The 22470-nt window shown below is 40.3% G+C and overlaps 3 protein-coding genes across 5 annotated transcripts in view; all 3 read left to right on the plus strand.

Annotated features, from left to right (window-relative positions):
* The window catches only part of mcf2lb (mcf.2 cell line derived transforming sequence-like b), a gene marked incomplete at its 5' end in the record, with an annotated part of 34617 nt that extends 25516 nt beyond the window's left edge, over positions 1-9101 (plus strand). The window contains 21 exons of the mRNA XM_079276836.1: positions 1156-1217; positions 1294-1379; positions 1554-1620; positions 1706-1821; positions 1959-2028; positions 2118-2210; positions 2289-2381; positions 2468-2593; positions 3033-3254; positions 3357-3449; positions 3921-3999; positions 4180-4249; positions 4357-4463; positions 4716-4808; positions 5217-5279; positions 5787-5843; positions 6006-6083; positions 6493-6602; positions 7702-7811; positions 7908-8011; positions 8132-9101. Coding sequence (XP_079132962.1) covers positions 1156-1217; positions 1294-1379; positions 1554-1620; positions 1706-1821; positions 1959-2028; positions 2118-2210; positions 2289-2381; positions 2468-2593; positions 3033-3254; positions 3357-3449; positions 3921-3999; positions 4180-4249; positions 4357-4463; positions 4716-4808; positions 5217-5279; positions 5787-5843; positions 6006-6083; positions 6493-6602; positions 7702-7811; positions 7908-8011; positions 8132-8208 — 1976 coding nt within the window. The 3' untranslated portion in view covers positions 8209-9101. The remainder of the gene's footprint in view (positions 1-1155; positions 1218-1293; positions 1380-1553; positions 1621-1705; positions 1822-1958; positions 2029-2117; positions 2211-2288; positions 2382-2467; positions 2594-3032; positions 3255-3356; positions 3450-3920; positions 4000-4179; positions 4250-4356; positions 4464-4715; positions 4809-5216; positions 5280-5786; positions 5844-6005; positions 6084-6492; positions 6603-7701; positions 7812-7907; positions 8012-8131) is intronic.
* A 2909-nt stretch (positions 9102-12010) lies between these two features.
* Positions 12011-16243, plus strand: LOC306783392 (PHD finger protein 11-like). 2 transcript variants are annotated; one of them, XM_079277019.1, is made up of 12 exons: positions 12011-12206; positions 13235-13339; positions 13439-13572; positions 13687-13721; positions 13802-13887; positions 14620-14690; positions 14786-14835; positions 15096-15172; positions 15284-15306; positions 15753-15820; positions 15915-16003; positions 16119-16243. In XM_079277019.1, exons 1-12 carry the CDS (start codon positions 12099-12101, stop codon positions 16128-16130), a joined length of 858 nt encoding a protein of 285 aa, XP_079133145.1. In that variant the 5' UTR covers positions 12011-12098; the 3' UTR covers positions 16131-16243. The 2 variants fall into 2 exon arrangements, with proteins under 2 accessions (XP_079133145.1, XP_079133146.1); XM_079277020.1 differs by lacking the exon at positions 14620-14690 and having other exon boundaries at positions 14823-14835.
* A 157-nt stretch (positions 16244-16400) lies between these two features.
* LOC306783393 (uncharacterized protein) lies at positions 16401-22260 on the plus strand. Of its 2 annotated transcripts, none has more exons than XM_079277022.1 (6): positions 16401-17692; positions 17780-17877; positions 18125-18319; positions 19609-19885; positions 19996-20067; positions 22124-22260. In XM_079277022.1, the coding sequence occupies exons 1-6, from the start codon at positions 17641-17643 to the stop codon at positions 22219-22221; spliced, it is 792 nt and encodes a 263-aa protein (XP_079133148.1). In that variant the 5' UTR covers positions 16401-17640; the 3' UTR covers positions 22222-22260. The 2 variants fall into 2 exon arrangements, with proteins under 2 accessions (XP_079133148.1, XP_079133147.1); XM_079277021.1 differs by having other exon boundaries at positions 18125-18314; positions 19592-19885.
* The last annotated feature ends 210 nt before the right edge of the window (positions 22261-22470 follow it).

Raw genomic sequence — 22470 nt, forward strand, 5'->3', positions numbered from 1 at the left:
GTTACAGTTTTAGCAACCTACATTGTAGACTCAAATAACCCAGAAATGATGAGTGAGGGATAGCTTCTGGTGAATTTAGAATAGTTAGTGACTTCAGCCATAAGCAAGACAACACAAAGCATTTATGAGGGGCATTACAGTCTTTCTTCTCCTGTATGAGAATATAAACTCCTTTATTTCTAGGCTGTGTAGCTAAAACAAGTTCTGAAATTTTGATTACAAAACGATCTATCAGGACAATAACGCCCTGGTGAAACAAGGGGCTATACTTCATCTTGCACACTCTACTGTACATTTCTAGGTTATTTTATTATTCTTTTAAAAGGTATTTATATATTTACTGTATAGGAAACATTGTATATTTCACTGTCATACAATTCCAAAACTATATCATGGAGCATAGAGCAATATTAAAGGTGTTAAAAAAAAATTTAAAAAGTGCCAGCATCATCAAAAAGAGAAATAAACATTGTGTTGTCTTGTTGTAAATCTATTACATCCAAATAAACATAAATTAGTAATTTCTTAGTTCACTTATACCTGTTACCTTCCCCATATATCAAGTTTGTTTCTCAAGGGAAATTTGTACATACACATTTTATGCTTTACATAAATGAAAGCAAAAGGGAACATCAATATAGTATCTAAAATATGAATAATAGGCCGTAAAACATATATAAATAGTAATTAAACACAAAAGTAGTAATATAATTAAAAACGAGTCATATAAAAACATTTTTAAAAGTACATTAAAAGAATAAAAACATTGTAGCTCAATCATAGATTGGAACTGGATTTAAAAATTGCAAAATTTGTTGCACATCTAACATTCTCTGGCAGTTTTCTCCATTTGCATTCAGCATAACTACAAAATTGTGCCTCAGCATGTTTATGTCTGACTCTGACTATGGATCTAAGAGCCCCACTTTGTTTATATTATTTAAGCATACGTTCTAATTATGTTGTTTTTACAATTAATTAAAAATTACAATACTTGAGTTTGAACCAAAAGTGTTCAAATATATGCTTTTCAAAAACTACCAAGCATGGGATGCCTCAAATACTCGGCGGACTGATGACCAACCAAACCTTGCACAGATAATCATTCATCCACTGAGGTCAGTAGATAAAAGCATTTATTCTGTTCTTCCACAGCACACAGAGCACAGCCGGAGAGAAGGTGCTCAGAGACAGACTCTGGGAGCAACTGTGAGAAAGTGAGTAGATCACTGGCATGATTGTGTTTGTGTTGTCTGTCGCTTATCAAGGTGACCCAATGTTTTCTTTCCCCAGGGAAACGGCGAACTGCAGAACGGAGACGCTATCGGCACACATGCGTCTCTATCAGAGGAGGAGGAGAACCTGGCGGTGCTCAGGAGGTGAGGGATCAGCCGCCGCTCTTTCATCGCTAATCAAATTGCACAGCAGATGGACTGTGTGAAAACATCTATCTCACTATCTGCAGTTCTGTGCATCTATCGTTTTATTTCATTTGATCTCTTTTATTTGTGCCTTTCTATCCATCTCGCTGTCGAATCTCTCCTCGTCTGCAGGCATGTCATGAACGAGCTGTTGGAAACTGAGAGAGCCTACGTGGAAGAGCTGCTCTGTGTACTACAGGTGTTTATTCGCTCCGCAAAATGTGTATTCTTCTGTCTTTTACTTGTGTCTCGGAGTTCACGTTTTGTTTTGTGCCGTGTTACAGGGATATGCCTCCGAGATGGATAATGCAGCAATGGCTCACCTCATCCCCGCTCCGTTGCAGAACAAAAAGGAGGTTCTGTTTGGCAACATGTCAGAAATCTACCACTTCCACAAGAGGTGAAGGAGCGCCATCTGTCTGTCGTTGATGATACTGACATGTTTGTCAGCCATCAAAGAAAATCAACATTTTTATTCAAATATCTTCATCACCTTTTGCTTTTTCATTCATAACATGCTTTTTGTTTTGCTTCCAGGACGTTTCTGAGGGAGTTGGAGGAGTACACCGACTGCCCAGAGTTGGTTGGAAGGTGTTTTCTAGAGCGGGTGAGTGAATTATCAGATTTTCAGCACAGAGATGTGACTCCCACTGTGCCGATGAAGAGGTTTCTTGAACACAATTTTTTTTCTTCCAGATGACAGACCTGCAGATTTATGAGAAGTACTGTCACAACAAGCCTCGCTCTGAAAGCCTTTGGAGGCAGTGCTCAGACTGCGCCTTCTTCCAGGTGAACACCGGCAGCAGCGCCATCGAGTTCTGTTTCGTTTTGTTTTGTTTCATTTGACACATTTGTTTTCTCCATCAGGAATGTCAGAAAAAGCTGGAGCATAAACTTGGCTTAGATTCTTACCTGCTGAAGCCTGTTCAGAGGATCACCAAATATCAGCTGCTACTGAAGGTGTGATACCACCGGTTGTCTGTTCAGTGGGATTTCTGGTCTTCAGGTATGGCTGAGCTTCATGTTCGTCGTGTTTCTGACCACAGGAAATGCTGAAGTACAGCAAGAGCTGTGAGGGGACCGACGACCTGCAGGAGGCGCTGACCTCCATCTTAGGCATCCTCAAGGCTGTCAATGACTCCATGCACCTCATCGCCATTACAGGATATGAGGTGAGACCTTCAACAGGACACAGGCTCATCACAGAATAGACCCTGCGTAGAGGTCTCTGGCATAAAGTGGTAGATGGATGCATGCTGAGCGTGGCGTTTGAATGTGATATTGTGCAAAAGCCGCTCTGATCTGTGGTGAAGTGTCTCTGATTTAATGATGGAAAAGTTCAACAAGAAGGGGGGATAGAAAATGACATAAAAAATGCAAAACAAAGCAATATATACAGTGCCTTTTGGTGTTTACTGGTGAAATCAAGTGAGCACATCTACCGGCTCACTGCAGGTCAGACACTCCAGATAAACACTGGCACATAACGCCGACTAGACAGAAAACAGATGCATTCAATGGAACAGAGAGTTGTTTGAATATTAAATGATAGCCTCTACACAGTACTTTAGAGCAAGAGCAGTGTGCACCTTTAACTCTTTCTTTTCTCAGGGTAATATGAGTGAGCTGGGTAAGCTGCTGATGCAGGGGTCATTCAGTGTGTGGACGGAGCACAAGAAGGGCCACGCCAAGGTTAAGGATCTGGCCCGTTTCAAGCCCATGCAGAGGCACCTCTTCCTCCATGAGAAGGCCCTGCTCTTCTGCAAGAGGAGGGAGGAGAACGGTGAAGGCTACGAGAAAGCTCCCTCGTACAGCTTCAAGCAGTCTCTGAATGTGAGCACACCCACGGCTGCATTTGTCTCTTCTACTGCCATCTATTTGTGTTTGTGAAATGTTTTACGGTTTACCGGGCCCGTCTTTTTTTTCTTTTAATAGATGAGTGCTGTCGGCATTACTGAGAACGCAAAGGGAGACAACAAGAAGTTTGAAATCTGGTGCAACTCCAGAGAAGAGGTCTATATTGTTCAGGTACGCTAACACCTGAAGAGTAACAGCGTTGATCTTCTACATTTTTGCTAATTGTCGACAAAACCCATGAAAGTGATCTGACTAATAAGTACTATCTTTGTCGCCAAAGCCTGATTCCTCTGTTACAGCTCATTCACATCAGAGTGCCACAAGCTGCCACTCATTCAAATGAGGCTGACAATTAAGACCTACATTTACATTTGTTTTAGTAATGTTTGTTAAAAACAACGGTACAGTTTGAGAAAACGTTTTTCGAGATGGACTCACACATTGCTGTTTTTTTAATCTTCTTTTATGTAATCTGTTGACAATTAGAAAAATACTAAATAACAACAGAGCTTTATGCTTGAAGTGCGATCTTCTGTATTTGAACAATAGGCATGTATATGGATGTCTACCTCCAGGTAACAGTGGTAAGCATAAAACCGTTTACACTGAACTTTTTAATATTTGTGAACCATCCTGTTTCAGGCACCGACGGCTGATGTAAAAACCACCTGGGTAAATGAGATCCGGAAGGTTCTGACAACCCAGCTGGAAGCCTGCAGAGGTACAGAGAGAGAATGTACTCTACAACCTATTTATTGGATCCATGTTCACACTGATAGCCATGTTCAACCAGAAACTGAAACACTGATATTAATATCAGTAATGATTATAGAAGAAAAATCTGTGAAAAATGTTCCGTTTGGTGTTTTGAAATGTTCGTTCTCCCTCTTTGCTTCCAAAGCCAGCCAGCAGAGAGCACCAGATCCGGTTTTCCAGTTCCCTCCTGTGCCCAGTGGATCAGTGAGTCTCAGGTAAGTCTGACCCCCCCACCTCATTATATTCTCTCTCACAATTTCAATGAAGAGTTTGATTTGTGACAGCCTTTTAATGTAAAATGCTCCACTTTGTCCTCCTGCAGTCCATTCAAGTCTGGTCAGAGGAGCTTTAAGAGGGGAGAGGAGAAGAAAGCTGATTCCTGCAGCCCTGATGCCAACTCCTCTTCTTTACCAAAGCCAACAGGAAAAGGTAAGTAGAGGACAGACTTCAGATCAAACGGATCAAACCCTTAATTTGTTATGTGTTTTTTGACACATCTGCCTCCAGCATTTGTAATGCATGTATTCTACTAACTACACTTATTGTGTTCCTCTTTGTGTTAACCCATGTCTCAACTTCTGTCTTTTCCTCTGACTCTTATAACATGTTCCCTCTTTATTCCTTGTCTTCCTCTATACAATCCTAACTTCTCTTCTTTCCCCATCTTATTCTCTGGGTCAGATGCGGCTGTGACTAGCCCGACTTCAGACAGAGCTGCTGTGGCTAAAAAGCGTTTCACTTTACAAGGCTTCAGTAACCTCAAAGCCCAGAAAGGTAACTGCAGGCCATTCAGTTAATTTCACATCCAACATATCACATCATCATCATCATCATCATCATCGTAGTCGAGTCATTTCAAGAATAGACATTTAGACTTATTTGCTTTCTTGCCGAGAGTTAGATGAGAAGTTAGGGAATGTCTGTATGGGGACAACTAATTACTGGAAAGTCATTTCCTGATTTCAACCACAAAATGGTCCAACCTCATAAAACCACAATTTGTTGTTTTCACAAATTTAGTTTTCACTTTTACTGTACAGACATTAGAATGGTATCAAACTTCTCATTTAACTTAAGCCAAGTAGGTTGTCTTAAGTCTCTGAAGGACACAATTAATAAAGATGTGATATACTTCAAAGACGTTTGGTCAGTCGGTCAAATGTTGCATGCTTCCCTCCACAGAGTCCTCAACTACTGATGCTAAAAGTTTTACATTACCATCCACGATGATCTTCCTCTCACCAGGTATCACACATCTCTAGACTCTGGTTTCATTTAATCTGGCACAATGCCTTTTTCACAGCTTTGCCTTGTAATAGCAGGAAAAGCACAGTTTAAGTCTTCACAACGGCTCTGTTTCATCCAAGTCATGACAGAGCCAGCATGCTCAATACCAGGTCCCTGAAACTGAAGCACCATTGATTTTATTATTTACACCTGTGCTTTTCCGACTGTCACGTGTTAAAATGTCCCCTGAAAAAAGCCTATGTTGCTGATGCTCTTTTGGTATCCTCCTCCTTTCAATAAAGCATTTCATTTCTTTCATTGATTTAAAAGGCATTTCTCCCAATATCAGAATCAGTTTTGTATTACTAGTCTTTCCTCAACCTTTCTAATCCAGGTGTTAGTTTAGTCTGTCGTTGTAGCCAGACATGAAACTTTGCTGTTAACCAAGCATGTGCCATTTTGATGGTGATTTCTTTCTTGCCTTAACGACCATGCTTGTCCCTCCTTTTTCTTTCTTGACGGCAGGATCTCCCGATCACAAGACGAAACGCCAGAGCGATCCCACGCCATTCGGCTTCAAAGGTACTTAGTCTGTTCAACGATCAAGTGCGTACTCTCCCCGTCTGGTCACCTGTTGATCCCTGATGCCTGAGCACAGCCTAAGTATCATACAATGAGTTTCATTGGCTGTGGCTGCTGCAGGGTGAGTGACTAGCTGTGTTTCTATTACCTCCTGTCCCTCAGATGCAGGTCCTCCCCCCCTCCACCTGAGCAGGCCCAGGTGGTTCAGCACTCCTAGTCTCTTACAGACAAAGTGGAGAGGTACTCTGTGTTGGGCCCACTGTTTCACTCCTAGAATCCCGTAATAGAGGTTTCTCAGTTTTTGCTTCGGGGTCCCACATCTCCACGTTTCTTTCAGGCTTAGCAAAAATCATAGAAATACTCACTGATATGGAGGAAATCCTGCCTGACACTTTTTCTTTGTTTCAGTAAAGAATATGGACGTGCATGCCCGTCTCTCTGGTCTTAAGAGGTTTTTTTGGTTATAGTTGTTGAGCTGATTGTGTCATGCTGGGATTTCTGGGATTCTCTGTTCAAAGCAGCTTTTTGTGGTTCCTCTCACTCTTCCACACTTGTAGATCTCTCACTGCAGCTCACGCACATATTTGACAGCAGCTGAAGATGGATGTTGCTGTAAACTAAACACCTGTGTCTCCCTCCTCCCCCTCAGGTTGGAACAAGACCTCCCTGTCGCTGGATGCCTCAGAGGAGCACGACGGCTATTCCAGTGCTGAGGATCCTCTTAATTCTGACCCAGAGGACGACATCGGCAAGAAGCTGGTGAGTCACTGTGTGAAATCGACGCACGTCAACCTGCCTGTACAACTGATTTTCTTTGCTAACGAGCGTAACAGTTTCCGTCAACAATGTGTGCTTTCCACATAGAAATAGCACTGAAAATATAGTTCAAACTAATGTTTTGTTGAGGGTGCCTGTTATCGACATTACACTCTTCTCTTACTGTTCTTCTGAGAAACTCGACAAGGAAGCAAGGATACAATGATCTGACTGTTTTAGTGGTGAGATGGTGACATCTGCTGGCTGTTTTTGATATTATACACATTCATTTAAAATGAGTTACTCATGAAAACTAAAAGAAAACAATGGGTATACAAGTGTCTAACCTAGATTTGGATGAATTGGTATTCTTAAACATACATCTATCTCACATGAACCCTGATTTGCCGTTCATGCCCTATATACTACGATATATTGTAATTCTTAAGGTTATGTTTTAGCTTCACGTCCAGTCAATACATTTCTGTCCAATTTAATCAAACATGAAATACTGAGACAATAGGACACATTTCAAGACACTGTCTAGATTACTCCTGCATCATAATGGTTTATTTGAAAATGCCTTCATCAAACAATAGGCCCTTTCCACAGCAGCCATATTGACACGTCGTCGCAGGGTAAACACAGGTGTAATTCATAATATTAGTTCTGGCCTTGTTGCATTAAGGTGGGTTAGTGCTGGCTCAGTGGAATGACTGTGACGCACTAAATAGAATGGGACAATCATCATTTTTTTCTCAATTCCGCCTGTGTTTACCTTAATGGCTGCTGTGAAAAGGGCCTATTACTGTTAAAATATGGATTTCTTTCCATCATGGCAGGTAAATGGAGTAAACCGCATGTAATTTGTCTTCCATCAACTCCAGGGGGAAATATCTGTCTCTTCAGCTGATAAATGCTCTCCTATGTTCACCAGCTATTTGCTGACTTTGTCTTAAAATATTCATAAGAGCAGCTTTAAAGTTGGCACATGTTGATTGCTTTGTCCATTCATAGCACAACACTGTCAAACATGTTCATGTGACTTCTTCCTCTTTTTAGTATGCATCCTTTTCTGTTTCCTAATCTCAACCTTGAACAGTGTGCCGGCAAATATACAGTGATGGCGGACTATGAGAAGGACGCTCAAGAGCTGTCGGTGAAGAGCGGAGACATGGTGGAGCTGGTCAAAGAGGGGGAGGACGGACAGTGGTGAGAATACAGTCATACTGCTGCCTTATTAGAAAATAATAATAATATTGTATTGCACTGCTATAAAAGTGAGTGTTTGTCTGTGTGGTCATGCAGGTTTGTACGTAACCTGAGCAGCTCTAAGGAGGGCTGGATCGCAGCTGCTAATCTCATCACACTCATTGGAAAGTCCAAGTCTTGCCAGTCTCTCACCACCTCAGGTATTCGAACAAACAGTCCCAAATAAAGGGTGTGACGGATGAACGGATATTTGTTAAGCAAGAGAGCAAAATCGGACATTAATCGTGTGTGTGTGTGTGTGTGTGTGTGTGTGTGTGTAGGCAGTGGCTCTGGTAACCTCAGCACATCGTCCAGCTGCAGTGAGACCAACACAACCTTCCCTGACATCAAACCCTGAGCTCCTCAGCATATCCGCCATCACCAAACTGCCCTCATCCATGCGAGCATCATGTTGCTATCTGCGCTGTATTGCCAACGTCGGTAGAATTTTGTCAGGTTTCCACAGAAAGCTGTATTTTTTTTCATTTTTCAAATCATGCACATGCACCAGTTATTAAGATGTCATACGTGTGCACATGTTATAGACTTGATTGTGGTGCAATTGTGCGCCGGAGACACAAAAATGCTGGATGGATAAATGCATCACAGACGGTCAACACACTGTGTTGTGAAGTGATCTTCCTCTAGTCATACACTTGTCTGTACGTTTGTTTTATGATGTCATAGATGTATGAATGGGCCAGCGGGACTGATCTCAGTTAATGCATCTATTTGTGTTCTCATTACAAGTGGAGAAAGATTCGTGATTATCTGTGGATGTCTGCTGTCTTTGTGTTCGTCTGCATTAATTCACCCAAGCAGGAGTTTATAATTCTACTGTTACAGTAAATACAACGGAGGGGGTGAGATAAACGTGTGTAGCTTATTTAGCTTGAATGAATGTTTTCTGAGCCTAATCACCCCGCCCTCTGCGGTTCCCTTTGCAAGCTTATTTATTTGTAAGAAACGAAAAAGCCCACATATATTTAGTCACTTCTTTTCACTCTTTTCCTGTCTGTCGTCTGACTGTTGTCATTAGTAACCTGTTCTGCCACCAGCTGCCCAGACGTTGTGTATGAGGTTTGTCTTTTGGGGTCTCTGACGGCCTCATGGTCTAACTCTGTGAGTTTTCATGTGCGCTCCAGTTTAAAGATGTTCCTCCATGTTAATGATCAGAGATCACTGTATAGCGCTAACTTATTCCCTGTGGAGGATCATGTGCTGAATGTAGATATTGTTCATTAATATCAGTCTGTCATGAAATGTTTGTTATTTGAGATGCTATATTGTACATTAAGTATGGTGACGACACAACTTTGTGACGAATTTTTTTTAATTTTACATAAACAACTTCAATTCAGTCATTGTCTCTTTTTTTTTGTCTGGTCTATAGATGAAGGCTTGATACCTGATTGCACTGAAAGGTACCGGTACTCTTTGTGTCTTGCACTGGTGGAATGTAACTTAAGTGCTTTTACTCAAGTATTGTACTTAAGTACCGGTTTAAGATGAATTTGAAGGGTGTATTTGTACTTTGAGTCTTTTCTGACACTTTCTTCTTCAACTCCACCACATTTCAGAGAGATTGTACATTTATTTGACAGCTTTATTTACTTAACAAATTAAGGTTTTTACATACAAAACATATGAAGAGCTTATTAAATATATATTTTGTTATAAATAAACTAATCAACGGTACAAGTAGAGCTGAAAGGATTTCAATCAGTGAGTCAGATGAAGAAAACAAAAAATAGTTTATATCAACAGATATGTGATGATAGTCTTGACAGTCTTTGGCACTTGAACTCTGCAGGGAGATTTGTAATAAAGGGGCGTCTGCCCTGAGCAGCAGCAAGATAGTGTGGAGTCCAGACGGTGATCTGAGGAGGCTGACACAATGATGAGTTAATGAAGCTAATGGATCTGCGGAGATGGGGAGGTGGAGGGGCACGTAACAGCAGCATGAACATACTGAAGGTAGAGAGACATATTTAAAAAGCTACAGCAAGAAGGCTAACGATGTTATTGTTTTGTGGTGCTATTGGATAGAGGAGACCAGCTGATATCATGATTGACAGCCACGAGCAATAACAGCAAGGACATTATGAGTGAGCATGTGTGAGGAATAAACTAAGTCACTTTTCATGCAAAGATTCATAAACATTCAAGGTTTATGCATCTCATGTGAGGATTTTCTGCTTTTCTTTTGAGATATTTGAATTTATTTTCAAAGTTTTGAGGTTTGGACTTTTGGTTGGACAAAACAAGGGTTCTCTGGTCTTTGGGCTATAAGAGCTTCTGACGGGCATTTTACTATTTTCAGAATTCTAATCGATTAACTGAAAAATCAATCAGCAGATTAATCAACATGAAAGTAATCATTAGTTGCAGTCTCGTACAAAATTAATACAAATGCCACCTCAACAACATTCAACATGCTGTTATGTTAATGCAGGTGTAATAATAATCAAATTTTATAATATGTATTGCACAACAGTCGGCCATTCTTCTCCATTGAGTACTTTTACTTTTAATACTTTAAATACAGTTTTCTGATTATACGAATCTTTAATGGGCTTTCATTTGTAACTGTCACAGCTCTGCCCCTTCTCGCCTCTCTTTTTATTTCTCACTCATCAACTCATTCACTGCACCTGTCTGCCTCCCTCATCATCAGCCTAACTCCCTTCACCTGTTCACTAATCAAGCACTCCCTCCTCATCAGCACAACTCCCCTCACCTGCCTCTATCCAGCCACTATATAAAGCCCTGCCGCTCAGCCACTCACTGCCAGATCATTGTCATGTCTATCCTCCTTCGTCGCGGCCGTGGAGTCCCTGTGTGTTTCTGTAAGTTTCCTGTTCTGATTGAAGTCTTCATTAAATACCTGCTTCACTCTACTTCTGTGCTGGTCTGCGTTTGAGTTCTCCACCACACTCCGTGACAGTAACAGAGTATTTCTACAGTGTGGTATTGTTACTTTTACTCTGAATGCTTCCTGTACTGCTGATTCTTGTCTTGTTCTATCTATCTATCTCGTAATGATGATCGATTGTTCTTTGGCTAAAGTAAGGTGTGCACATCTTAAACATCTGGAGCATTTGTTGGTGCAGATATCACACACAACGGCAATTGACAGCTTGAGGGGGAAAAAAAGTCGTCTGGATCAGAAATTAAACTGAAACCGCCCTATTGGGTTGCCAGGTTGGTGAAAACGCACCATTTATGCGTAAATCCGTTTTTTTCAGACCAAATACATTGCAACGAAAATAACTTATCTTTTATCATTTTATTTTTCGGTAGTAGCAATGAGGCATATTGCCAAATTTAAAACCGTAAATTATGAGCTCCAGTGGCCAAAAAATGAGTTTATAAAACCAAACATCAATAAAGTAAAATCTCAACAGCTGAACTAATCTGCAGTGATAAACTCCACATGAAGCTTTCTGTGGAGGAAAAATAATATTGCGTCAATAAAATAACACTTGTGTTGAAATTAAATTAACACATGTTAATGTACCACATTTTACAATGTGAACTATAAGTTAAAACCATGCATTTATACAAGATCAGTGATTGCTGTGTTTTACTTATATTATAAACGCACTGTGTTTGGAACAGTAAGCTACCATCTTCATGGCCATGTACTAATGAGGACACCAAAGTCACGTCCACAGTAATATTTCTGAAGAAACGTAAAATGACTTGAAGGAGTTACATTACACATACAGCCTTTTTTTTTTATTATTATTTTTTTTTAGGTTGATTGTCATATTTTGTTGACTTAAATCTGACACTTCCAATAAAATGAATTCAATTTTTATTGAATGGTTTCAGATCCTCGATAAATGTTACAGAGAATAAAATGTAACTGTTTATTTATGTGATTTTTTTTTTTTTTTAGCGTCCACTAAAACAGTTTTTAGTGGCTGGGATTCTGCTTGTGGAATTACATTCATAACCTCAGTATTGAACTAAAACTCTGGCCTTCCCTTGAGGGTGAAACATAATACAGGCACTTATACAAAATAAACAAATAGCTAGTTCTCAAGAGAATCAATTGGCCTGAGGGTTTTTGGGAGATCGGGGGATATTACGGATACAACCTGGCAACCGCACCAAAGTAAAGGGCGGTGAATCAAAAGTAAGGAAGTAGCTGACTCTTAGTTTACAAACTCCTCTGCACTGTAACTGTACGTTATTACGGAGGTTCTCTTGACAAAGAGTTTGCATGCTAGTCGACAGAAAATGGAGATTAACAAAGTGCTCTGCCTACTTTGTCAGCGGTGCGAAGAGACGAACATAACCGGAACGTTATCCACTAAAGATGAAGTCACGGCTCACCAAAACTGTTTGGTAAATATTCACATGTTCGACCTTTAATTTTTCATTCACATGTAACGAGCAGGTTGACGTTAGCTAGCGAGCTAAAGTTAGCAAGCTACGTTACAGCTTTAACGTGGTTTAAACGGGACCTTTGAGCCTCGTGCTAAAGGGAGATAGCATGAAAAGTGAACGATAAACCCGATCATTGTTTGGCTTCTTCCTTTGAAAAGATGGCGACAGATAAGAACAGAAGAGAAGCTCGAATACAAACTTCAGGCAAAGTGTGGAGCTCCTTTACTCAGGCTGAACTAATAAAGGACTTGATGATGAAGAAGAGCACAGTTTTGCATTCAGAGGAGATTCCTTTTGTCAAACTCTTTCCTCCTCAAACTTCTTTATTGGTCATATGCACAACAATTAGCTATACAGTGAAGCTGTCTTCATGAAAGTTTAAGTTTAATCATTCAATAGCTGTTATCTATCTGACTCGTGGTGTGACATCACAGCATCTCACTGTTAGGAACTCAGTGACGAACACCAGAGAGGGATTAGATTTCCTTCAGTTCACGCAGGTTGATTTGCATCACACAGAGTAAGGCAAGGCAAGTATATTTGTATAGTACATTTCAACAACAAGGTAATTCAAAGTGCAAGTACACCGGGCTGTCCGGAGTCGACTATAGAAACGTACATCACTTTATACCCTAAGTCCTATAGAAACGTACATCACTTTATAGCCTAAGTCGGGGTCTCCTGCTTCGCTATTGGTCCCTAAACTATAAGATAATTTACAATGTGTACCACGGACATGTCAAACAGAGGGTTTTTGATTAATCTCCTTCCCCACCCGTCTTCCTCTGATTGCACATCTGGCAGCAGGTCACAGTGACCGGATCTTGCTTTCCCCTCCGTTGGAAAACCTGCATTACTTGTACATCAGCTTCACCCCCGCCCCACAACTTGACTTTAACCAAACCTTGAATGTCTATCTTTGAATTACAGTGTTATTGTCTGAGACATTTTGTCCTCGCTCATGTTTCTTCTGTTTGTTTTTTCAGTTGTTTGCCTCTGGCCTGTATTGCCGTAATTCCCCACAGTCTGACGATCTGTTTGGTTTCTCCGTGGAGGACGTGTTGAAGGAGGTGAAACGAGGAAGCAAGCTGGTAAACATTCTTGATATTTCTTTAGATACGAATAGACCGAATCCATTCACAGTGTGCGGAAGCTATTTCTCGTTCTGTTGTCTCCTTTGTTTACATTAGCTGTGTAACAAATGTCAGACGAAGGGTGCCACTGCAGGATGTGAAGTCAAACGCTGCAAGAAGTCCTACCACTACCCGTGTGCTGTCCGACACAGAGCTGAGATCGTTGAGGATGCAGACAAGGAGAAATATGTGTTAGTCTAACACAGCTGTGTATTTGTAGTTTATATGTAGAATATACATTTGTATGTCTAGAATATCGTCTTGTGTTCTAAAACACCCTGTAATGCAGGTTTTTCTATCTTCAGGCTGTACTGCTCCAAGCACTCTCAACAAACACAAGGTAGGTGCCCTTCTTCCTCTAAACACTTTTTCGGTTTACAACATATGTGTTGAAATTTATTTATTTTTCATTTTTTGCAGAAAACAACAGCTCTGTAAACGGACATCCCTCCTCCTCCGCTCAGTCACGAACTTCCAAAAGTCCGAGTGAAGCCGGATCCTCTAAGGTTTGATTGATGGAAATATTTACGACATAGATGGCAAATGTATGAATGTATATAAATAACTTCAAATCTTAACTAAAAGGTCAGCAATTTCTTAAAACACTTTGGCCCTGTAGCTTTCAGCAAACCTCACTCAAGCAGGAGGAAATAGTGCATTTTATGGGGACTATTTTCAGGGGTGGATTATTGCTGCACAACAAACTGCTCTCTTGGTCGACCACGAACACTTTGAACACTTTGAACACTTCTGAACACTTTAATTCATTCACCTGGTGCAATATCTAATCCGTGCAATCCCGTGCAATATCCAATACGTTTAAGTATTTGTCTTATATTTTTATTCCGTCTGTATATTCTGTATATACTGGTATATTTAATCTGTCTTTTATTACTGTTTTACTGTTTACTGTTTAGTTTATTATATTACTTGATTTTTATCTTTGTTTTTTTACTTGTGAGCAATGCTGCTGTAATCCTGTAATTTCCCCACTGAGGGACTAATAAAGGATTATCTTATTTTATCTTTGCACATTTTGCACCGCGGTGAGTTGTTACTGCAGCCGGATGGTGCATGTCGGGCTCAAGATAAACTACAGTGTCAATGAAGCAGTGATGTGATGATTTTCGGGTTTACATAATTATTTTTTAAATTTCTTCATTTGGTTATTTGTTGAAATCTCAAGACACGGGAGAGTTTTATCTCAAGTAATGATATCCATTTTTTTTTTTCCTGAGGTCCATTGCCTTGCCTGTAAGAAAACAGAAGGAAATATCAGCTTGGAAAGTGTGTCCAATGGCATTCATATGTAAGTAAACCTATAACTAAACAATTTTTGTGTTTCTAATCTGCTCCGAACGTCAATATCTGATCCCGTTGTGACGACCAGACGTGTGTTTTCAGGTTGTATTGTAACAAACATGCTCCTGCATCACACAAGAGGAGCACCGGCGGTAAGTTGTTTCTCTTCCTCGTGTTTCAGGTTAAATGGGTCTCATTCGTGCTTCAACTGTGCATGCAAATGTTTTGCACACAAACCCTGGAATCATTCAGATCTTCTTAATTTATGAATAAATAGTGTTCTGAGTTATGAACAATATTGGCCCGTACGCACTTGTCCCGAATGCGACTATACGGTTGCGCGTTTACTTATTTTGTGCACAAAGTAAGAGCACACAAGGTGAATGAGGCCCGTTGTCCTTCTTCTTCACAGGTGATTCTACAACAGCCAGACAGCTGTCTGTGTCCAGCAGTGACTCATCCAGCAGGGTGAAGCCTGCGTCTTCCAAGGTCTGAATATTGTTCATAATCACCTTAAATAAAGATTTTCAGTGCGATTTCATTTATTTTCCGAACTATTCTGTGATTTTAATCTTCTTTTGTTTTTTGCTTTTGAAACAGAGACGGTTGACTTTCGGAGACGGGTAAGTGTGTGATAGTTTGCATGCTTGACTTGCTCCAGATTAATTGTGCCGTCACCGTTTATGCCTTCTGTTCGCAATTTCTCAACTGTTCTTGCGCATCATAAAGTTTTAGTTATCGATCAAAAACTCCAGAGAATGCTGCACCATGTCTTGAACTCAACTTTTTGGTCCTCAGACCTTTATCGTCCGAGGTACATATAGTCAAACGACACCATACATATACAGGCGATAAGCTCTCGTCTACCAAAAATCCACCGTACATAATCATACAAATTCAAGTCAACATTAGATGAGAGCTCTTGACCTTTGCCCGACGAAGGGCTGAGGAGCAAAGTGAGTACAAGTGACGGACAATGTGCAGGATTCTTTGTTTTCTTTGTCTGCGTTCCATAAACTGTTTAATGGCAAAAGCTGCTAGAGCTATAATGTCTGACCTCTGTCCTCAGACGGGAAGGGACCCGGTCCAAACGTAAAAGCCGGAATGCGATCCTAACGGCTGATTCTTCAAACTCAAGTTAACACACATACATCGCATGAGAGCATGTAACCTGTTTAATACTCGTGTTTTAAGCGGCAACCAGATTTATTCCATTTCACTTGTGCTCCAGGTTACAATCAGCCGGATTCAGAAATGAACATATTCGCCCCTTTAGAGACAGATTTTGACGACAGTGCAAACTCTCTTCCAGAGACCCAAGTAAGTCTTAATCATCAGTAACATCGTCATGAGAGGCTGAAGATGTTCAATAATCTGATAATAATTGTTCTTCTCTTTCATTTCATTTCCTGCCTCTTTCTTGACTGTGCGTCAGGTGATCAGGTGAGGTCAAACCTTCGTGGTGAACTGAAATTATGAATTACATTTTACATTGTGTGACCTTATTGAAGCTACTGTGTGTGTGTGTGTGTGTGTGTGTGTGTTGACTTATTTCTGTGGTATGTTTTCTAGTTTGTGGTGTTGTGTTGCACTATATTGAAAGATGTTGCTTTTTTCACCTCAATTCCTCCACACTTTAGAAATATCACAAACACCTCACCAGTGATGAAACAATTAGTAAATCCATCACTTAGTCAAATTAATTGTTTGTGTAATGTTGTGTTTTTTTTCTATGTCTATGATCAACCTCTTGGTCTTTAACTTCATATTAAACTTAATACTGAAAGGCTTAATCACTAATTGCTATCTGACTCGTGGTGAGATAGCACAGCACTAAGAAGAACTCTGTAAGGAACAGCCACAGAACACCAGAGAGATTGGAGTTTCTTCAGTTCACGCAGGTTGATTTGCATCACACAGAGTACAAGTACACCGAGCTGTCCAGAATCAACTGACAATACAAATAAATGGTCCTTACTTTATACCCTTGTTCCCACTTTTTACCTTAAATTAGGTTTCCCTCAAGCTTCCATCTGTCAGCCCTCTGTTTAACTGACTGTACCAGAGTCCCGACGGTCAAGCTGACCCAGCATTGATGCACAAAGGACAGCTTGTTCCCTCGGGACACAGCTGAAGGCAGTAATCAAGAAAAAAAAATAGAAAGTAGAAATTTGCTCTCTTCAGCAACTTGCTATTCCGAGGTTAATAAATAACATAGAATAATATGACAGACTGGCCATCCGGCTGCATCGTAAGTGCTTTTACTTTTCTAACTTCGACCACATTCTGTTGATAATGCCTCTGTGGTTTTACTGAAGGGTTTGAACGTGAGACTTTACGCGTTTATGACTTTTACACTGTTTTATTGCTACTTTTACTGAAGTAAAGGATCTGAGTACTCCTCCACCTCCAGCAGTTAAAGGTTGGGACCATCTTTATACACGGTACAGGACATTTTGCCGACACATGTTCATGCTCTGTGATGGATAAACAAGATAATGGAGACCAGAGCGGAACAATTAGTTGATTAATAGATTTGTCAAAATTAAACGATTCTGATGATTGATGAACCTTTTTATGGATTTGTAAAAACTAAATTTGACCATAAAAACATATTCAAGTCGCTGTTACTCACGATGAGACATCGGTGACAAATACTGAGCGGATGTCATTTTCAAATAGCCGTATTAGTCGCTTGCTTTGACGTAAACTCTGGTTCTAAAGTTCTCGAGCCGTACTCCACATATGCAAAGATGTCTATTTATTTTTTACATGTATTTCATAATCTACAGCACATCATAGTTGCAGTCCTTCAAGTAACATCAATATTCAAAACCATATACACTACATACTACAGCCAACAACTGTTTAACATTAAACGATAGTGTTATTGGATTGCATTCAGTTTCTCTTTAGTGTGGTGAGTCAGAGTGAAAACAGGAGAGAATAATTGTTTGATGTCGTCCACACACAGAAAAGCCAACCTGAGTCCCACCCGGTCCACTTCAGGTACAGTAGGCTGTCACAGCAACTTCTGTGTATGAAATCTGTGGCCAACATACAAATAGTTTGCTAAACTCTTGCTGTCTTCTGTAGGAAATCAGCTGGAGGATGGGAGCATCGCTGGAAATAAAGATGGAGATGAAACGATCGTACATTCAGTGGAATGTTACATACTGAGCAGCTCTGAAAGTGTATGTTTGTTTTTTCTCTCTCAGCTATAAAGTCTCAACTTGTCTTCTAATTTCTCATTTGGTCCTGAAGTAGATTTGGTCCTTCTCTCTGACAGTCAAGATATTAAGTCAAAGCTTCTTGAAGCTAATTTGAATTGCTCTGCCTCAGAGGGATATTTAATCTGTAGACGTCTCTATGTAATTCATACACGGTGTATCGTCACTAGTATTAACTCACCTGACATGAAAGATGCTTGCGTCCTCTCAGGATGGTGAGTCGGAGAGTCTGCTGCCTCCCGTGTCTCAGCCACCTTCAGGGACGACGGCTGCGGTCTCCACTCAGACCGCTTCAGCTTTGTTACCCAGTGTGGTTCGGTTCAAGACGGAGGTAGAAGAGTCACAGACGGAGGTAGAAGAGTCACAGACGGGGGTAGAAGAGTCACAGAGAACAGACGGAGGTACAGTTTACTCTACCTACTGTTTGTTCCACATGCCAATGAGATGAACTTTAGTGTGCATTAAAATTCAGTATATAATCAGAACCAGGATCAAGACTAGATATTGTTTCCTCTTATTTATTGTTTATTGGAGATAAGAAGGATTTAATCCTAGTTTGTCTTTTTTTTATCCAACTAGAATGACAACTTATCTCATTATCTTGAGAATTTGGCAGAACATTTTCTCGACAATTTACATAAATTCACCCGTTATCACGAGAAACAAGCTTTGTAATCTCAAGAGAATGAGATAATTAACTCAAGATAACAGCTTTAAAAAAAAAAAGAATTGCAAGCATGGCCGTTCTCTGCTCCTGCAGTCGGCTACAGAGCACTTCTGCTCTTCTGCTCAGGATCACTGTTGCTGGCTGACACACTGGCTTGGACCGGGTTCTTCCTTTGTGCCAAGGGCTACCTAGGGCTGGCCAGTATGGCTGGAATAAATGGCACCTTGATTAAAGTTGTGTCGGATGGGTTTTAATTACCACCAGCAGTGAAAGACACTGCACGTTAACCAGCAGTGAGGCCAATTCAATCGTCATTATGCTGATAGCAGCTCTTCCCACGGAAAAATAACTCCACTGTAAAATGCAGAGATGTTGCTCTAGATGGGATTTAAATGTACAGGAGGACTAGCGAGCTCTCTGATAAACACTGGTTTGTAATTATTATTATTGGGGTGGGAGTGAAAAAATAACCAACATACACACACATCCAGACGGGATTAAAATCATTTACCAGCTCGGGTAGTGTTACAATCCCTTCCCCTAGAGAAGTGAATCATGGTCTGAATGGGGCTTCTTTCTCCATTTTCCACCCGGCCATCGTTAGTGTGAAAGTATGCGTTTCTTGCAGCAAAACTAACTAAAATGATGATAGAAAGAATTATACAGAGTGATAGACTGTGCATGATTGCTGGCCGAAATGCAAAAACACTGGTATAAATTGTCCCATTTACTTATCTAGTGTGTAAGTGTACATATGTTGCCAAGCTTTACAAAGCAGACATCCAAATGTGTAAGGTTAGCCATTCACATTATATTTGTTTATTAAAAAACATATGTAGGAAATGTACTCCAAAATGTGTGTGTGGCCACGACAATGATGTGAGCTGTAATATTGCTACAGGTCAAAATACAGAGATACCTTTCATGGCCTTTGAAATGAATAATATATGGGAATACAGCACTTGTATGAGAAAGATGCTGTTGTTGAATGTTTGTTTTATTTCTTTTCAGGGTCCAGTCCTGATCAGAGTCCTGTCTACAGTCCTGTCCACAGTCCTGCTGAACACGCTACTGGACCCGCTGTCCCACATCGGAGCTCCGCTGGACCGCCTCCCTCTCCTCCCCGCTCCAAACCTCTCTATGGTACCCGCTCGCCTGCACCTCCCTCAGAGCCCAGCTCAGACTCCGCCAGCTTCTGGAAAAGCTGCAACGCGGCCGGATGCACACAGGCCCTCTTCATTGGGTTCATTGATGAGATGAACGATCTCTCCAGCAGAATCCAGTCGGACCTGGCCAGGCAGGAGGGTGAGGGACCACACGAGATGCCCACAAGATACTGTGACAGCATCTCTGGCTCACCCTTTATTTATGTGTCAAACGCTGGACTATTAAAGCTCTCGCTCTCCTTTCCACAGATTATGATCATGCGCTGACAGTGATGTCTGCTTCAGGGAAACTGGCAGAGCGTGTGGCCAAGCAGCAGGAAGGTGAAGTGAACCAGTGTTTCCTACAGGATTTAGTGAGTCGTACCCTCTAGGGGGGTGTTGTCCCCTGGATGAAAGTGTTGTACTTTTTAAAGTTAAATGCATCAATCTGGTGCACTTTGAGAACAAAATTATTATTATTGTACTATGACTATTTCATGAATATTTTATGGCATTCTTTGTTATCATTTTTTTTACAACATACTGTACTCATTTTTAAGATAATATAAATAGATTTTTTTTGGTGAAATAGTGTGACATATACTTTGACTTTTTATGCCATATTATACTCTGACTTTTTTTATGGCATACTATAAGATATTCTTGTAACAAACTACACAACAACTTTTCTGTGACATTTTTTATATTTTTTTTTACTACTATACAATGACTTTTTTGTTTATTTTTAATACTAAACTACAATATTTTTATAGACTACAATGTCTTTTCTTTATGACATTTGTTTACATACTTTACTGTAACTTTTCTGTGACGTTTATGTGACATACTATACTCTGACTTGTTTATTTACATATTTAAATTCTAAACCAGGAAATGTTTTCATGACATACTATAACAAGGTGTTCTATACTATGACGTTTTCATGGCATACAATACTATGACATTTTTTATGACTTACTATACTGTGACATTTTTACACCTCCATGCTGGCGACAGTAGTTGCCGGCAGCGTCATGTTTTCGGGTTGTCCGTCTGTCCCTTTCTTGTCAATGCAATATGTCAAACACCTGATGAGAATTACTTCAAATTTGGCACAGACATCCACTTGGACTCAAGGATGACCAGATTAGAATTTAGTCAAAGATCGACATCACTGTGACCTAACAAAACACATTTTTTGGCCATAACTTTAGAATTAATTTGCTAATTACAAAATTCGCACAAAGTTATGACTTTTGAGATCCAAAAGGTCAAAAGTGACTTTACATAATGTACATACAAAAACACTTTCCTGGCCATTATTCAATACCATAACTCGGGAACAGAAGGGGATATTGTGACCATATTTCTATCCACTTTAAAGCTGTGGTGATTGTATAGATTTTCGGTGCTGCCGGGTTGAAGTTGTGTGTGTGTGTGTGTGTGTGTGTGTGTGTGAAGCATATACGTTGAATTTGTACCTTCTTTCCATCAACATCCAAATTTGAAGCATTGTCTTCTGTCTTGGCTACAACTTTATGTTCTATCAGAATCATCATATGAACACATGAAAGGATTTAAAATCTGTTACACACTAATAGACACACATCAGACCAAGAACAACAAAGCTGAACAAATAGAAGTAAAATCTATTTATTTGTATATCCCTTCATCAAAAGAAGTTGCCTCGAGGCTCTCCACAATCTGTACAGCAAAGACAATTCCCTATCCCGAGACCTTGTCCTTCATTCATCGTTCAGCAAAGAGTCGCCCATCTGCCACAGCTCGTTGTAGAGAGGTTGATCTAAGATGGCTTTGATTTTGTCCGTTGTCCACCTCTCTGCACCGTCCACACTGTCCAGTTAAACCTGATCATCGAGCTGGCTTTCCTTAACAGCTTGTTGAGACTGCTGAGCTCCAATCCTTGATGGGGTGATTGGGGTTCCCTGATAATCCTCTGGGCCTTCATGCTACACTGCTGAGTGTAGAGATCCTCCATGGAGGGCAGCTCCAGTGTTGAGTCAGGGTGGGTGATGTGGGGGTACCGATCAGCCTGGGTTCTGCCCATCAGTGAGCTAAAGATCCAGTCTCTGAGCTTTATGACGGGCTCGGAGGGCACAACAGTATTGACTGCTATAGACTATGAACAACATTCTCACAAGGTTCCTCATTTTCTATGGAATATTAACTCTGACTTTTTGGACATTTTATGACAAACTATACTATTACCTTTCATGACATACGATGACTTTTTATGACATGCTATGCTATGACCTTTTATGCTATACTATCCCTTTTTTTATGACATGCTATACTATGATTCAACACTATACTTTTACTTTATTTGACATTTTCTATAACCTATAACTATTTTATGAATATATTTATTATTCCACAGAGTTACAAAGGAAACAAACGGAGCTGCAGAAGGCGTCAGCTGCTATGAATGATGTCGTCTCAGCACTGTGGACATGTGTCCATCAGCAGAGACCGTAAGAACATGGATCAGTGTTTAGAGTTCTCTTGTCTGTTTTATTTCAAATTACTCAAACTCACATTTTTAGCATTTTGTCCAATCTGTATATGTATATATTTTTTTATTGATTATGCCTTAATATTTAGGTGGAAAGTGATGTGTGTGGAAATACAAAACTGCACCAATAATTTTAAATGCACCTGTAAGAGTTGAATTCCTATAATGTGATCCTGATGCTTTTGGTGTTAAGTTGTAAATGGTACCTTTCT

Source organism: Melanostigma gelatinosum, assembly GCF_949748355.1.
Source record: "Melanostigma gelatinosum genome assembly, chromosome: 10".
NCBI lineage: Eukaryota > Metazoa > Chordata > Actinopteri > Perciformes > Zoarcidae > Melanostigma > Melanostigma gelatinosum.

What these genes read in the sequence shown, in the direction of transcription:
- LOC306783393 (XM_079277021.1), top strand. Translation starts at nt 17,641, where the DNA reads ATGTCGTCCACACACAGAAAAGCCAACCTGAGTCCCACCCGGTCCACT. An exon ending in TACTGAGCAGCTCTGAAAGT is followed by an intron (nt 17,878 to 18,124) that starts GTATGTTTGTTT and finishes GCGTCCTCTCAG; the next exon opens with GATGGTGAGTCGGAGAGTCT. An exon ending in GGACCTGGCCAGGCAGGAGG is followed by an intron (nt 19,886 to 19,995) that starts GTGAGGGACCAC and finishes TCCTTTCCACAG; the next exon opens with ATTATGATCATGCGCTGACA.
- LOC306783392 (XM_079277019.1), top strand. Translation starts at nt 12,099, where the DNA reads ATGGAGATTAACAAAGTGCTCTGCCTACTTTGTCAGCGGTGCGAAGAG. An exon ending in GCACTCTCAACAAACACAAG is followed by an intron (nt 13,722 to 13,801) that starts GTAGGTGCCCTT and finishes CATTTTTTGCAG; the next exon opens with AAAACAACAGCTCTGTAAAC. An exon ending in GTGAAGCCGGATCCTCTAAG is followed by an intron (nt 13,888 to 14,619) that starts GTTTGATTGATG and finishes TTTTTTCCTGAG; the next exon opens with GTCCATTGCCTTGCCTGTAA.